This window comes from Chiloscyllium plagiosum, unplaced genomic scaffold (genome assembly GCF_037043375.1).
Source record: "Chiloscyllium plagiosum isolate Xiang-an unplaced genomic scaffold, Cpla_swu_hap1 HiC_scaffold_6, whole genome shotgun sequence".
Lineage (NCBI taxonomy): Eukaryota > Metazoa > Chordata > Chondrichthyes > Orectolobiformes > Hemiscylliidae > Chiloscyllium > Chiloscyllium plagiosum.
Window position 1 is genome coordinate 77,738,243 of NW_028270144.1, and position 17,732 is coordinate 77,755,974.

Sequence of the window (17,732 nt, forward strand, 5' to 3'; positions counted from 1 at the left end):
CATTCAACAAGGTAAAATTCCATAGACAGGGAGGGAATGGATTATCACCAGGAAAAGAAAAAGGATGAGACAGGCAGTGCAGGAGTTCCCTGTAGCTATTCCCCAACAAAAATAGATATACAACTTTCTATGCTATTGGGGTAATGGCCTTTCAGAGCAAGGTCACAACACCCAATTTTAATGCACCAAGGTTAGTTCTGCTGCACAAGAGAAGATAAATAATTGTGGGAAAGCTCCAGTAATAAGGGATGCAATCTTAAGGGGAATAGACAGATGTTTCTGTGGCCACAAATGAAGACTCCAGGATGGAATAGTGCCTCCTAGGTCAAGAATATCTCAGAGCAGCTACAGGACACTCTGGAATGGGAGGGAGAACAGCCAGTAGTCATAGGTAATTGGTACCAATGTGTACTATGTAAAAAAGGGAATGGGTTCCTAAAAGAAAAAAAATGGAAATTAAAAATTGGGCTTCAAAGGTTAAGAACTGAATTCCAGGGGGATTCAGTTTTTAGGAAGGGCAGACAAAGAGAAAAAGGAGGTGGGTTATCATTGCTGGTTAAAGAGGATATTAATGCAATAGTGAGGAAGAATATTACCTCTGGTGAAATGGAATCTGAATGGATGGAACACCAAGGAACAGCAAATAATAGTAGGGATTGTATCCAGATCACCAAATTGTAGTCACAATGGTAGGGAAGGCATTAAACAGGAACTTAGAGACATAAGCACTAAAGTTACAGCTGTAATAATGGGCAACTTCTTCATATAGATCGAACAAATCAAACCAGTAACAATATTGTCGAGGAGGAATTGCTGGAGTGTGTACGGAATGGTTTTCTGGATCAAAATATTGAGGAACCAACTAGAGAACAAGCCATCCAATACTGGATATTGAGTAATGAGAAAGGATGAATTGGCAGTCTCGCTGTGGGCCCTTGGTGAAGAATGATCATAATGTGTAGAACGTAGGTAGAGCGTAGTGTAGTTGATTCTGAGACTAGGATCCCAAATTTAAATAAAGGAAGCTACAATGATATGAGGTGTGAATTGGCTATGATAAATTGGGGAACATTACTTAAAGGGATGGTGGTAGACAGACAATGGAAATCATTTAAAGAGCATATGGAGAAACTGTAACAATTGTTTATTCTTGTCTGGCTCAAAAATAAAATGGAAAAGGTGTTCCAACCATGGTTAGTCAGGGAAATTGGGGATACTTTAAGGTTCAAGGAAGGGGCATACAATTTGACCAAAGACAGCAGTAGATCAGAGGACTGGGAGCAATTTAGATTTCAGCAAAAGAGGACAGGAAGATTGATTAAGAGGGAGAAAATTGAGTACAAGAGTATGCTTGCAAGGAACATACAAATTGATTGTAAAAGCTTCTATAGAGAAAACGATTAGTGAAGGCAAATGTACGTCCTTTGCAGTCAGAAAAAAAGGAAGTTATTATAGGGAACAAAGAGAGGGCAAACCAATTAAATATAATTAAAACCAAAAGAGTTTCAGGTGCTGGAAACCTGAAACAAAAAAAACCTGAAAAATCTCAGCAGAAGAAGTTCTGAAGAAGGATCACTGGACCTGAAATGTTAACTCTTGTTTCTCTCCACAGATGCTGCCAGACTTGAGATTTTCCAGCAATTTCTGCAACTAAATACACAATTAGATTCTGTCTTCACAAAATAGCATGTAAGTGACATCACAAACATTTTTAGGAACACAGGTCTATTCTTCATCTTTATTTTTCTACAATGTCATTTACAAAATACCATGCAAGAACTGTAACAAACACTACATCGGACAGACAGGCAGAAAACTCGCCACCAAGATACATGAACACCAACTCGCCACTAAAAGACATGACCCACTATCACTAGTATCGTTATATACAGACGAAGAAGGACACCACTTTGACTGGGCCAACATATCCTTCCTAGGACAGGCTAAATAGAGACACGCATGGGAATTCCCAGAGGCCTGGCATTCAAACCGGAACTCCATCAATAAACACATCGATTTGGACACCATTTGCCAACCTCTGAGACAAAGAACCAGAAATGATATCACCCACTTTAAAAGGCCAAGACACATAAATAGAAAGCAGGACATAATACCAGTGCTTCACCGGAGGGTCGCTGATGATGTTATCTAGATGGTGACGAAACATCTGAAAACAAAACTTCCAGCTCAGCGAGCAAACTTACAACCTGAACCTCAACCTGAACTACAAATCTTCTCAAAAATTGCAATTGTACATGGTCTTGGCCCTGAATAAAAACTCTTGTGAAACTCAAGCAGCTTCTTAAAGGAGACGTTCTGAAGTAGGGTCACTGAACTTGAAATGTTAACTATTTCGCTCCATGGAAGTTGCCAGACCTGTTGCGTTTCCCCAGAAATTTCTGCTTTTATTTTCTTCAAGGAGACGTACAGTTCAACAAATTGGAATTAAATTTGGTAGCACTACATGATTCTTGGAGAATTGTCCACACACAGTACTGGAATGTCCATGCAGTCTGAGGTCAGGTCCACACCACCTGTTTTATTTAAAAATATACTTTATTCATAAAAGTATAGAATCCCTACAGTGTGGGAACAGGCCATTTGGCCCAACAAGTTCCCACCGACACTCCGAAGAGTATCCCAACCAGACTCATTCCCTTATCTTATTATTTTACATTTCTCCTGACTAATGCACCTAACCTGATAGCAGCAGTGCTAACCACTGAGTCACTGTTTCACCCACAGTATCTTTGTACGAATCTTTATTCAATTTCCACCACCAGGAAGAAAGGAAAACACCCGAGTGGCCAGTGACAAGCAGTGCACAGTATCTTTGTATTTTTTTTCTTCTTTAAAAATTTTTTTTAACCCCCACACTACCGCCTAACTGCGGTAGTGCTTATTTTCCCCCAGCACCCATGGTGTGTGTGTGTGTGTGTGTAGGTGTGAGACACAGTGAGAGACACAAAGTGCACGAATCTTTATTCAAATTCCACCACCAGGAAGATAGGAAAACACCCGTGTGGCCAGTGACAAACACTGCCCTTCACATCAAAGGGCAGTGCTGCGTGATCAAACAGTGAAGCAGAGGGCCACTCTGCTTTCTATTTTTTTTCTTTCAGTGAAAGACACAAAGTGCACGAATCTTTATTCCACAGTATCTTTGTATTTTTTTTCTTTTAACAGTATCTTTGTATCCTGTTGTGATTGGAACCAGGTCCAGGTGGATCTAATTGACTATGAGACCCTTGATTGGAGTTGTTAAGCTGGGCTAATTGGGAAGCCCCGGCTGACAGATATAAACAAGATATGTTCCTCTGCTTTTGGTTGCACTTCAGTCCCAAAAAAAGGAAAAAAAATAAACAAGATATGCAGACTCTCCTCAGTGTAAGGACTGGCTTGGACCTGGCTGGTTAGGGTCAATGTATTGTAAATAAAGGAAGACTTAGTGACAGTGTATTGGCCTCTGTGCAGTTATTTCATGTATATCCATACACACGAAAGTAGTTCAGCTTGTACTTGTACAAAACTATATCTGCATATATTTGAAACACGAGAGTGTCTGATAACTGCACGAACCCTCCATTCCACCTCACTGCAGCCAGTTCTATCAACCTTTTTGTGCGCGGTGGTGTATATAATTGGCTGAATGTGAAGCATCCCGTGTACACACCTCGTCCAAAGTGGTGGTGTCATAAAAACAAACTGTTAACCTTCACCAGGCAAACAATTAGCAGCTTCAAAAGTCGGATCTGGGAAGAAAGATAGGTTTTAAACCTAGCCGTCTGACACCCTCTCCTGAAAATATACCGTAAACCATATTGGTTCTACCTACACAATAGAACAACCAGCAGGGCTGGCCAAATATTAACATCTGATTAATATGTAAAACCATCCTATGAAATACCCTCCACTAGTCGACTGACTGACAAGATTGAGCTTATAGAATCGAGATCCTCTCTTCCAGCAGCCAACCAGCCGGCTGGTGGAAGGAGGCTCATTGGATGGTTGGGGAATTTACATTATTAATCAGATTTCGGCCTGCCCTACTGATTGTTTTTTTTTGTTTGCAGCTAGAAGGAAGTTCGCCCGACGCTGTCTGAGAAGCGTTGAGGTTTTGGCGCTCAGCGGATCGCTTGGTGTTTGTTTTTTTCGGGATCAGTCGGTGAGTGTGGCGGCGGAGAACGGGCGAACAGAGGGGGTCGGTGGCGGAGAGGGGGGGACGTTCTGGAGCGAACGATCGCGGTGCTCGCCCAGCAAGGCTCCGTCGTCCGTGTCTTACCCTTTGCCTGGGCCCATCGATTTTCCTTCGATTTCTCGATTGTCAGTGGACCTGCCCCCCCGGAATTGGGATCGGATCGGACCGGATCAGACCAGTGGTCGGTGACGCGGGGAGCGAGAGGTTTAAGTTGCGTGTGTGTGTGCGCGCTCGCGCGCGGCAGGATGGTGTTCGCTCGTTAAAGTCCCTTAACCAACAACATGGCGGCCTGCCGTCACTCGCCTTGTGACCGGACCGTTTGCTTCAAGCGCGCGGCTGCAGCTAACGGTCGTCAGCCGCGTTGTTGTTAAATTGCCCAACCTACTGGGCTTGTACAGACAGGATCACGGTAAAGGCTCAACTGTGGGGGTGACAAGAGGAGCGAAGTGCAGGCGTTGTGACGCCAAGTTCGTGTCTAAATACCGTCAGGTCAGCACTACCTGAAATCCGCACAAAATGGTTGCCCCAGTCTCAGTGATATCATGGGATCTGGAGGGAAGGAATATATTCCCACTGGAAGCGTGAGATTGCTTGATACAAGGAACAATTTGTCTGAGCATTTTCATTAATATATGGCCTCTGTTTGAGCCAATTCATTGCCATTCAAAACCTTGACTGAGCAGACTGCTTTTTTTGTGCGAGTAGAAGACGTGGGTGAAATTTTAAAACCTTATATACTAAGATGGAAAACTGAAGGAGCTGAATTCTCCAATATATGATGGAAGAAAAAGTGAGCTTAGGAGATCGTGCACTGATGTTTTATTTCTATTTTTAAAACTTGGGTTGGTGGAACAGTGTATTTAGAAAGAGGAAAATCCTGAGGATAACTTCAGAGTACTGGCAATTGTTGATGTAAAGTTGGATAGCAGAGAAATAGAGCCTTTGGTCCAACTTGTCCATGCTGACCAGATATCCTAAATTAGTCTAGTCTAGTTCCATTTGCCAGCATTTGGCCCATAACCCCACTCAGTCCTTCCTTTTCATCAACCCAACCAGATGCCTTTTAAATGTTGTACCAGCATCCATCTCTGGCAGCTCATTCCATATACACACCACCCTCTGAATGAAAAAGTGACTCCTTAAGTCTCTTTTAAATCTTGCCCTACTCACCTTAAACGTATGCCCTCTAGTTTTGGACTCCCCTATCCTGTGGAAAAGACCTTGGTTGTTCACCCTATGCATGCCCCCCTCAGCCTCCAACACTCCAGGGAAAATAGCTCCAACCTATTCAGCCTCTCCCAATAGCTCAAACCTTTCAATCCCAGCAGCAACCTTGTAAATCTTTTCTGTACCATTTCAAGTTTAACAACACCTCTCCTATTAGCAGGGAAACCAGAACTGAATCCAGTATTCCAAATGTGGCCTGACCAATGTCCTGTACAGCTACAACTTCATATCTGAACTCCTATACTCAATGCACTGACTAATAAAGGCAATCATACCACTTGCTGCCTTCATTACCCTGTCTACCTGCGATTCCACTTTCAAGGAACTATGAACCTGTACTCCAAGGTCTCCTTGCTCAGCAACGCTCACTTGGACCATACCATTAAGTGTATAAGTCCTGCCCTGATTTGTCTTACCGAAATGCAACAACTCTCATTTATCTACAGTAAACTCCATCTGCCACTCCTCGGCCCATTGGTTCATCTAATCAAGGTCCTGTAGTACTCTGAGATAACCTTCTTCACTGTCTACTACCCCACCAATTTTGGTGTCATCTGTAAATTTACTAACCATTCCTCCTATATTCGCACCCAAATTATTTATATAAATGTCAAACAAAAGTGGATCCAGCACAGATCCTTGCTCACACCACTGGTCACATGTCTGAAAAACAACCCTGCACTACCACTCTGTCTCCTATCTTCAAGACAATTTTGTATCCGAATGGCTAACTCTCCCTGAATTCCATGCAACCTAACCTTGCTAATCACAAGGCTATCACATGGAACCTTGTCAAATGCCTTGCTGAAGTGACAAAGAAATGGGTAATGAGAGCACTGCTAAAATTACTGGAACATATTTTTGTTTCTCTAGTATTCTGTGTGCCAACAGCTATCTTGTAAGATCAGTTTTTGATTTTTGTTTTCCAATTTAAGCTAGCAGAAAAGTCAATTGAGTCGTAGAATAGTTTTTATACAGAAGGAGGCCATTCGGATCATTGTGTCTGCAGAGGCTCTCCCAATGAATTGCCTTGCCAATCACCTTGTACTAAAATTCACTATTAAGTTAAATTCATATTCAATTTAATGCATTCAGTGAGAGAGAAAGAACTTGCACTTTTATAGTATTACTGATGACATTAAGCTGCATAAGTTTTAAAGAAGGATTTACGTAAATGGTTATGTGAACTGTATGGTACAATTAAGAGGTGTATTTTGTCCTTTTTTTATATAAGGGCAATTGAGACAAAGGAATGGAGTGGTCTGCTCCAAGCTGATAACGTAAACAGCTTGTGAGGCCTTGTGGTTTATTTTGTAAGTTGGACCAATAAAAGCAACATGAATGAGTGGAGTTAGGTTGCCACAGAACCAGAGTTTTAGTTTAGTTTTCAGTAGTTGCTGGATTTTAGAAACTAGTTGTGAAAGCTGCTACCTCTCTCTCTCTCTCTCTCTCTCTCTCTCTCTCTCTCTCTCTCTCTCTCTCTCTCTCTCTCTCTCTCTCTCTCTCTCTCTCTCTCTCTCTCTCTCTGCTGCACCTAAAACCTGTTCTCTGTTGTCAGAATTGAATGTGAGACAATGTTGTACTGAATTTGCCTTTGCCAAGAGGGTGTTTGTGGGTCCATAAGACATAGGAGTGGAAGTAAGGCCATTCGGCCCATCGAGTCCACTCCGCCATTCAATCATGGCTGATGCGCATTTCAGCTCCACTTACCAGCGTTCTCCCCGTAGCCCTTAATTCCTCTAGACAACAAGAATCTATCAATCTCAGCCTTGAAGATGTTTAGCGTCCCGGCTTCCACTGCACTCCGTGGCAATGAATTCCACAGGCCCACCACTCTCTGGCTGAAGAAATGTCTCCGCATTTCTGTTCTGAAATGACCCCCTCTAATTCTAAGGCTGTGTCCACGGGTCCTAGTCTCCTCGTCTAACGGAAACAATTTCCTAGCATCCACCTTTTCCAAGCCATGTATTATTTTGTACGTCTCTATTAAGTCTCCCCTTAATCTTCTAAACTCCAACGAATACAATCCCAGTATCCTCAGCCGTTCCTCATATGTTAGACCTGTCATTCCAGGGATCATCTGTGTGAATCTCCGCTGGACACGTTCCAGTGCCACTATGTCCTTCCTGAGGTGTGGGGACCAAAACTAGACTCAGTACTCCAAATGGGGCCTAACCAGAGCTTTATAAAGTCTTAGTAGTACATCTCTGCTTTTATATTCCAACCCTCTTGAGATAAGAGACAACATTGCATTCACTTTCTTAATCACGGACTCAACCTGCATGTTTACCTTTAGAGAATCCTCAACTAGCACTCCCAGATCCCTTTGTGCTTTGGCTTTATTAATTTTCTCACCATTTAGAAAGTAGTCTATGCTTTTATTCTTTTTGCCAAGGTGCAAGACCTCGCACTTGCTCGCGTTAAATTCCATCAGCCATTTCCTGGACCACTCTCCCAACCTGTCTAGATCCTTCTGTAGCCTCCCCACTTCCTCAGTACTACCTGCCTCTCCACCTAACTTCGTATCATCGGCAAACTTCGCTAGAATGCCCCCGGTTCCCTCATCCAAATCATTAATATATAATGCGAACAGCTGTGGCCCCAGCATCGAACCCTGCGGGACACCGCTCGTCACCGGCTGTCATTCTGAAAAAGAACCTTTTATCCCAACTCTCTGCCTTCTGTTAGACAGCCAATCCTCAATCCATCCCAGCAGCTCACCTCGAACACCATGGGCCCTCACCTTGCTCAGCAGCCTCCCGTGTGGCCTTTTGAAAGGCTAGATAGACCACATCCATTGGGTTTCCCTGGTCTAACCTACTTGTTACCTCTTCAAAAAATTCCAACAGGTTTGTCAGGCATGACCTCTCTTTACTAAATCCATGTTGACTTGTTCTAATCAGACTCTGCTCTTCCAAGAATTTAGAAACCTCATCCTTAATGATGGATTCTAGAATTTTACCAACAACCGAGGTTAAGCTGATTGGCCTATAATTTTCCATCTTTTGCCTTGATCCTTTCTTGAACAAGGGGGTTACAACAGCCATCTTCCAATCATCCGGGACCTTTCCTGACTCCAGTGACTCTTGAAAGATCTCAACCAATGCCTCTGCTATTTCCTCAGCCACCTCTCGCAGAACTCTAGGGTGTATCCTATCGGGGCCAGGAGATTTATCAATTTTAAGACTTTTTAACTTTTCTAGCACTATCTCTTTCGTAATGGCAACCATACTCAACTCAGCCCCGTGACACCCTTTAATTTTTGGGATATTACTCATGTCTTCCACTGTGAAAACTGACGCAAAGTACTTGTTAAGTTCTCCTGCTATTTCCTTATCTCCCATCACTAGGATGTTACTACTACTGTTTAGTAGTTAAGTAATCTATTATTCTGCTAACTTTTCCAATAGAGTTGTCATTCCAATTCTTCTTTCTCTTGTTTGTATTTTAACTATGAGGTAAGAATAAAGTGTGTTTTGTTTAAAGCCGAGAAATAATTGAGTTATATCTGGAACACAAAACTTTATACTTGCCTTTAGATAAGAAAAAAATAGGGTCTAGGCATGTTTGAAGGGGGTTAGTCTGGTCCATAACAGATGTGGCTTAAGTTACATGAATAGGTTAAGAGTAGAAGCTTGAGAAGAATGTCCATATTATGGAGGAAGAGGTGCTGGATGCATAAAGGTGGATAAGTCCCTAGGACCTGATCAGGTGTACCCTAGAACTCTGTGGGAAGCGAGGGAAGTGATTGCTGAGCCCCTTCCTGAGATATTTGTATCATCGATCATCACAGCTGAGATGCTGGAAGACTGGAGGTTGGCTAATGTGGTGCTACTATTTAAGAAAGGTGGTAAGGAAAAGCCTGGGAACTATAAACCGGTGAGTCTGACATCAGTGGTGGGCATGTTTTTGGAGGGAATCCTGAGGGACAGGATTTATATGTATTTGAAAAGGCAGGGATTGATTAGGGATAGTCAGCATGGCTTTGTGCATGGGAAATTATGTCTCACTAGTGTTTTTGAAGAAGTAACAAAGAGGATTGATGAGGGCAGAGCGGTGGACGTTATCTATATGGACTTCAGTAAGACTTTCGACCAAGTTCTTCATGGTAGATTGTTTAGCAAGGTTAGATCTCATGGAATACACGGAGAACTAGCCATTTAGATACAGAACTGGCTCTAAAGTAGAAGAGAGGGTGGTGGGGGAGGGTTGTTTTGCAGACTGGAGGCCTATGACCAGTGGTGTGCCACGAGGATCCCTGTGTTTCGTCATTTATATAAATGATTTGGATGTGAACTGAGGATGTATAGTTAGAATGTTTGCAGATGACACCAAAATTGTAGTATAGTTGAGAGCAAAGAAGGTTACCTCAGAATACAACGAGTCTTGATCAGATGGGCCAATGGGTTGAGGAGTGGCAGATGGAGTTTAATTTTGATAAATGTAAGATGCTGCATTTTGGCAAAGCAAATCAGAGCTTGACTTATACACTCAATGGTAAGGAGTGCAGTTTCATAGTTCCTTGAAAGTAGGGTTGCAGGTAGATAGGATAGTGAAGATGATGTTTGGTTTGCTTTCCTTTATTGGTTAGAGCGATGAGTATAGGAGTGATGTCATGTTGTGGCCTAATGTCCTGTACAGCCACTTCTACATGTAATTTTGGTCTCCTTCCTATTGGAAGGATGTTGTCAGGGTTGGAGGATTTGAGCTATAAGGAGAGGCTGAGTAGGCTGGGGCTGTTTTCACTGGAACATCGGAGGCTGAAAGGTGAGCTTATAGAGGTTTATAAAATGAGGGGCATGGATAGGATAAATATACAAGGTCCTATCACTGGAGTGGGGAGTCCAGAACTAGAGGGTGTAGGTTTAGGTTGAGGGTGGGGGAAAGATTTAAAAGAGACCAAGAGGGTGGTGCATATATGGAATGAGCTGCCAGCGGAAGTGGTGGATGCTGGTAAAATTACAGTATTTTAAAAGCCAACTGGATGGGTATATGTATAGGAACGGTTGAGAGGGATATGAGCCAACTGCTGTCAAATGGAACTAGATTAGGTTAGGATATCTGGTTGGCATGGACGAGTTGGACTGAAGGGTCTGTTTCCGTGCTGTACATCTCTCTGACTTTCGGACTCTAAGAGACTGGATTAGATATTGATGTTCAAAATCATGAGTAATCTGACCAGTAGTTAGGGAGAAATATTTCTCATTGGTGGAAGGATCGGCCACCTAAGGATATTATTTTAAGGGGAACAGCAAAAAAAGTGGCATGAAGGAGGTTTTAAACCAGTAAACAATTTAATCTGGAGTCAGGTGCAGGCAGGTTCGCTGATTGTGCACAGAGTCCCATCAAAGTTGCCAACTTTATCATCCAATGATGCCTCCAGATGTTCGTTCTCTTAATTATCTTCAGTATTTCATCTTTCATAAACTGTAACTTGAACAAAATCTCTGCCTGCAACTTGCCTGTTATTCTCCATCCCATTCATCCCTGACCTGAATAACTTTTTTGATCCACCCTACTCAGAATACAGTTAAATTTAAATCATCAGCACAATTTATAAACTTTCCTGGCCTTTCCACCATAATGATAACTCCATCCAGTTGCAGAATTATAACTGATGTCATATGTTGTAAGCTTCCCTAGTGTGTACTGGATGGTTATAGTCAGCATTGTGCTTAGTGCAAAATGCCAATGGGCTTTTGGATACATTTCTATTTGATACAATCTGCAAATCTTCAAGATGTATGGGCATTACACCAGCCTTAGCCAATCAATGAGCATGCCTGATGCCAGCATACGTTATCTGTTATTACTTCTAAATAATCTTGAATGATTTCAATCTTCATATAGATTGATAAATCAGATAGTGAAAGGTAACCTTGACGATCATTAATATATTCAGGGCGGTGTCACAGAACAATATGCTTTGGACCCAGCCAGAGAGCAGGCTATTTTGCACTTGATAATGCATAATGAGTTGGAATGAATTAATGATCTCATAGCAAAGGATCCTTCAAGCAGTGGGATCATGGCATGATAGAATTTCACATCCTGTTTCAATTTCAGAAATTTCTCAATCAAGAGAATTAAACTGAAATAAATGCAGTTACCAAGGTGTGAAAACAGAGTTGGCTACAGTGAACTGGGAAAGTAGGTTGTTAAAAGTTAAGGTGGCAGCGAAACTGCAGCATATGTTTCAGGCATTTCATAACTCTCATCAAAGCTGTATGCCATTCAGAAATGAGAACAGTAAGATAATCTTTTATGGCTTAATTAAGAAAGGTAAGGCTGGTATCAAAAGATTAAAATTTAAAGAAGTGGTATGCTCTCTTGCAAAGATTAATGGTAGGCAAGAAGATTGAAAAAATTTATAAACCAGCAAAAAATCCCATTAAAAAAGGGAGAAATTAGAATCAGTAAACTAGCAGGAAATGTAGAATTTCACTATGGTTTTATCGTTTTATGAAAAGAAAATAGATATAAATTTGAACCCATTGGTTGAGACTGGGCAATTAATAATGGGAAATAAAGTATTGGTAGTAATATGAAATGAACCCAAGCACAGTAGAAAATTATGGGGTAAAAGGGTTATATTTGGAGGGTGGGGGAGAAACGTTTGGAGGTAAACAAAACAGTTGCTATCATGAGAAGAACTAATATTTAGAATGACCTGAGCCACCTAACCCCATCGAACCTTGCTACTGCCTTTAATTATAGAATTGGTATTATGAAATATAGGAAAATACTATGAGATCCATTAAAATTTGGAAAGAAGATTGGTTTCAGATATAGTACATTGTCTTTTATTTGGTTCTTGACATCAGTTCCAGTTTGCCACAAAATGATTAAACTTGGTCCCTCTTAATAATTAAACCCCTTCCCCATCCTGCTAACTTCAATGATTTCTAACATTAATTTACTTCGATGTCATACATAGGTAACTGTTAGGAAGTAATGAGTCATATTGCATATTCTTATAAACAAATGATTATAATGTTCTGAAACTTGTGGTTTTATATTTTCTAGTTTGGATGAATTTCTTTTTAAAATGTAGAGCTATTGAATGTGGGCAGATGACAGTCGTTCAATACAGTGTCTTGCTGTAATTAATTTCTTCTGCTTCTGCCTTGTAGGTGAGCACAGCTCTACTGTGAAAATTGGAATAGAACGGTCCATTTCCATAATACCTTATAAAGTGTGTTGCTTGTTTGTGAGCTGAAAGAAGCTTTGAATAAATCCAAAACCATTCCATATGAGGACTTAAACCTATGATCTAATTAAGGAGTTTGCACAATTTAAGGAACAGAAAGTACAGTCAGTAAGAGCTTCCCAAGGAAGATTTCTAGGCACTGTCACTGTAGCAAACCACTTCAGAGGTAAAAGCATCATGGCTGTACAAATAACAGTGATACAGAAAAAAGAATTTGCAAATCAGAAAGAAGATTCTGCTACTAAACTTAGTACTGAAGAAAAATTGGAAACAAAAGACCAACCAAATAGTACTTCTGAATGTTTAACTTGTGTGCACTGTGATTTCAAGTATACCGATCATGAAACTTTGGAAAAACATCTTGGGTCCATTCATCCTGAATTCTCTGATCGAACAAATACTGTGCTTTATCAGAAAAGTGCCAAATTATTCCACTGTCATTTATGTTTCTTCACAAACAAGGTGTACAGTAAGGTTTATGATCATGTCACCACACAGCATCCAAAGCTGAACAAGATTGAAAAAACCTTCCAAACAAAAGAACGTCATGAAGGAGTTGTCAGTGAAGTTGGTAAATCAGTGCGAGCTACAAAAAGAAAGTTAAAAGAGTCCAAAGTAATTAAGGAAGAAAAACCTGTAAAAAAGCGAAGGGGGCGTAGAAAACGTACTGAAATAGCTTCAAACACAACTGAAGTACAGCCACCCCCAATAAAACCTGCAGAAACCAGTTCAAGCACAGTTGAAGTACAGCCTGTTAAGAGGAGACCCGGAAGACCAAAGCGTAAAGTAGAAGAACCCAAAAATGTTGATTTCAACTGTGAAAAATGTGGCACTAAGTTCAATACTGCGGATGAGTTAAATATCCATAACTGTCAGAAGAAAAAGAAGGATGACAATGCTGCACTGTTTGAGTACAGTGATTCCAGTGGCCATTACCCAATACAGCAGGAATCCACTCGTAAATCATCAGCTTCAAATAATCCCAAAGAAGTTGTGGTTTCACGCACTAAAAAACGAGCAGTTTTGAAAGGTCCTAGAAAAAGGACAATTCAAAAAGGTTCTGTAGAGCAGACAGTTTCAAATAATCCCAAAGTGGTGCCCCTTTCAAATGATCTTGAAGGGCCTTCTGAAGAAAAGGATTATGCAAAAAGTTTGCAAGAACATGTTAAATATGTTAGAGGAACGTTTTACTGTAGTTTCTGTAGATTCCATTGTAAAAGTAAAAGTAGTGCTCTATATCATGTTGTAAGGGTACATGACAAACCTTATCCTTATCGATGTACTGAATGTGGAAGATGTTTTGTTATGGACAAGGAGCTTAAAAGGCACATGTCTGTTCACACTGGCGAAGCTTATTACAAATGTTCTAAATGTGACTTTGAATCTGATTATGCCAGAGCTTTTAAGAATCATGAGAAACAATGTACCTCTCAGCAGAAAGATAATTGTACTGAAAACATTGAAGCGAATAAACAGCAGAATACAGATCAAGAGAAAAAGTTAATCAGTTCAGAATTGCCTTCAGTCCAGCCCAATAATTCACATAAAGAAATAGCACAGTTGCATGAGAATTCCTCTCTGAAAATTCAATCATCAGATGCAGGAAAAATGCATTCACAACTGAATGCTAGTAAAAGTCAGACTTCAAAGTTGCAGCTTCTGGAACCTGCAGAGTGTGTGGTGGCTCATCAAGATTCTGCACCTTCTTCAACAGATAATGTTTTATCTTGTTTTGAATGTGGAAAGACATTTGAAGAGCAGGACACATTCCAGAAGCACAAACTTCTCCATTCTGTACAAAAGCCACTAACCTGTAAGCTCACTCATGATGATTTACCAACCCTGAGCGATGACACAGAAAAAAAGCATGCAGAACAAAAATCGTTCAACTGCGATAGCTGTAATGTTCAGTATCAGAGCAAAGAAGATTTACAGCATCATCTGAATATTCATAAACCAAATACTCAAGGCAAAACCTTTAATTGTGAGACCTGCAGCAGCAAGTTTGAGAAACAAATTGATCTCCGTGATCACCTCAAAATTCACAAGCAAAATATTTCAAAGACTAATCAGTCTAATGTCACTGATAACCGAATGCTTTACAAATGTAATTACTGTTCTTATAGCACATATCTGTTTGTCAATTACATAGGCCATGTCAGAATAGCTCACACAAAAAATTTCCCCATTCATTGCTCATTTTGTGGAGATGGGTTTCAGCTTCCAGCTGAGTTAAAAAAACATACATGTCAGCAGATTCAAGGTGCCAATGTCATATCTAATCAAGGTGATGAGTAGAATAATATGAATTTTAAAGGGGAAAATGCTCCAGTTCCCAGCACTAAATCCCTCATCTTCCTATATATAGCTAATCTCTATTAAAGTTCTTTAATTTAAAATGCTTGCTTTCTTTGAAATTTTACAGAATTACAGGACAATGAAGCAAATTAATTGTAAATGTTTGAAATATGTTCTTTTTTCACTGACTGCTTTTGTTTCCTTTTTAATGTCCTGGATCAGTTGAAAATGTGGAATTATGTTTTCTTTAGTTAATGCAAGCAGGTAATTTTTTTTTTCAAATATAAAATTTCATTCTTCAATTTCAACTAACATTGACTTTCACGTAATTAGGTTACTGAACGAGCATGCACTTCATTGTTGGATTGTTTATAAAGTTCTCCATTCATTACTAGACTGAAAAGGCCAAATGCACCCTACATATTTTTGTCTACCTTTGTTTTCTTCTTTCATTTCTGGAGTAGTAATAAATAGAGGTTTTTTTTTCATTTTAATTGGCAATACATTTCATTGCCTGGTTATGCTGCTTGGCAAATTAGTGATTTTCCAATATGTTGATGTTCTGTATGCAGTTGATTAGCCTGTTTGAGTTAACTAAGCTTCCAATATAATGTTTTGTTTTAGAACATAATTTTCTTAATTCTCTATTTTCATATTCTGGTTATTGCCTAACATATTATAAGATATGTGTGGAAACAAATTCCAGGCATGCGTGTGTGTGGAATTCAGTGAAAAAGCTTAACAATTCACAAAAGGTTTAGCAGGTTCTTTATAAGCATCTAGGACCCAAGTGCGGTTGCCAAGGGATTTTATGTTTTCAGTAACAGTCTAGGTGTTTGCTAATTGTACAGACTTTTAATTTTGTATTAAAGACCTCTGCTGGTTAAGTGTATTTTTACTGAAAGTTTAAAAATTTACTTTGTTTTTTTAAAAAAGTTATAGGTAAAATCTTTGTGTATTCTGTAGCTGTATTAGTCACAAACTATTAAGAAAATCTGGTGCTGCGTCTCGCAGAGATAATTTCAATACTTTTTTAGCAGTGACTTGCTTTTTCAACAATAATTATTTTGCAGTACATTTATGTATGTAACAAATCTTTAACAGCAAAATATAGATGTTTTCTGTTCATCAAATTAAAAAAAATCAAAACAGTTTTGTAACCATTGTTTAATTTATAGTGTTTACTTTTGTAATAAGGATGAGATTGGTCCTCTGGCTATTCCTACATGGCAGGTTTCTGGTTTTGCTGGAAGTTGGACAGAGGCACTGGAAACTAGGTACGTAATGGAAAGGGTAAGCTGGATACTTTTCTGGTGGTTATGTATTGATAGAGGTAGGATGACTTGAGTAGATATAGTCTGTGCAGGATCACAACAGATTTTGATGCTATAAACTGTTTTGCATGAAGGTGTTTTATGTAGTATACTTTCCTTTACTGAATATGGATCAGCTTGAAGGAAGACTTGGAGGTTTACCTAACAAATTAATCTGGTTGACAGAGAGGAACTGATGTTCTTGTTACAGTGAGTTGGCAAGATTTTAACATAAATGCAGGGTTAGCCTGATGCCGTGGCAATTTTCTAATATTATGAATACCTAGTTTACCATCTAGGATGAGAGCCAGCATCGTTTGCAGCAATTACTAGCCCTTAGCTTAAGGGAATGTCATAATCAAATTGAGGCAAGGGCATAGTTGTAATGTCATTGAACTATTTATCCAAATTCCCATTTAATATACTTGGGAATTATGTTCAAATCTCACCATGGCAGATGATGTTTGGACACAAATGTCTGAAATTAAAAGCTAGCTAATGATGACTCTGAAACCACTATGAATTTGCCATGAAAAAACCCATCTGGTTTGTTAATGGTCCAGATGTCACTGATACCGTCCCTGGATATATTCTGGCCCACAGGCAGGACAGACTCACCAGAGGTGTAAAATTGAAGCAGGGCTGGACATACTAGATGCAGGAAAGATATTTTCCCTGGTTAGGAAGTCCAGAAGCAGGGGACACAGTCTCCTGTTACTGGATAGATCATTTTGGACTTAGATGAGGAAAAAATTTCTTCACTCAAAAGGTGGAATTCTCTACCACATATAACTTTGGAGGCCAAACCACTGAATATATTCAAGAACAGGAGAGATCTGTTTTGATGCCCTTAAAATCTGGAAATGTATGGTGAGAAAATAGGAATATGGCATTGAGATAGAGAATTAGCAAAGATTATTTGAATGCTTGGTGAAGGCTCAAAGTTTTGAATGGCTCACTTTTTCTCCTAGTTTCTGTCTATTGTTAGGAGGGAATTGCCCAGGGAGTCCTCAACTTTGATTCCATGAAAGAGTGGTTCAGTAGCACCACTGATGACTGAGTTGGTTGAATTCTAAAGGATATTTAGGATCGAGTCATTTTTCTATAATTAAGAATACTGACTTAATTGTGATTAAAGAATTCTGTAAAGAGTCTGTCTTTTGACAGATCGAAAGGTTTATTGTTTTATGGCTCCAGCTAATGTAAACTGAAACTTTTGGAGTGAACACAGCTTTTACTCAAAGACAACTTGTATTTTAAAATTGTTTTGTCTGTAAAATGTAACAAACCAATGGACATACATGCAATTTTGGACCTAGGTAATGAGTAATGTATGTGTTTTGGTTTTTTTAGATGTATAATTTGAAACTTGGAGCATACAGTGCACCTACCATCCCCAGAAGTAGATACACAAATTGATTTACTAGTGGCATGTTTGTATGATCTATGGGATTGATAAGCTTAGAGGGACAAGCTGTTTCAAAAG

The 17,732-nt window shown here is 39.8% G+C and overlaps 1 protein-coding gene across 4 annotated transcripts; it reads left to right on the plus strand.

The window, feature by feature from the left end:
* The first annotated feature begins 3,956 nt into the window (after positions 1-3,956).
* On the plus strand, positions 3,957-16,085 carry LOC122550684 (uncharacterized). Of its 4 annotated transcripts, none has more exons than XM_043691787.2 (2): positions 3,957-4,165; positions 12,559-16,085. In XM_043691787.2, exon 2 carries the CDS (start codon positions 12,813-12,815, stop codon positions 14,931-14,933), a length of 2,121 nt encoding a protein of 706 aa, XP_043547722.2. In that variant the 5' UTR covers positions 3,957-4,165; positions 12,559-12,812; the 3' UTR covers positions 14,934-16,085. The 4 variants fall into 4 exon arrangements, with proteins under 4 accessions (XP_043547722.2, XP_087844267.1, XP_087844266.1 ...); XM_087988141.1 differs by lacking the exon at positions 3,957-4,165 and adding an exon at positions 4,236-4,379; XM_087988140.1 differs by lacking the exon at positions 3,957-4,165 and adding an exon at positions 4,254-4,408.
* The last annotated feature ends 1,647 nt before the right edge of the window (positions 16,086-17,732 follow it).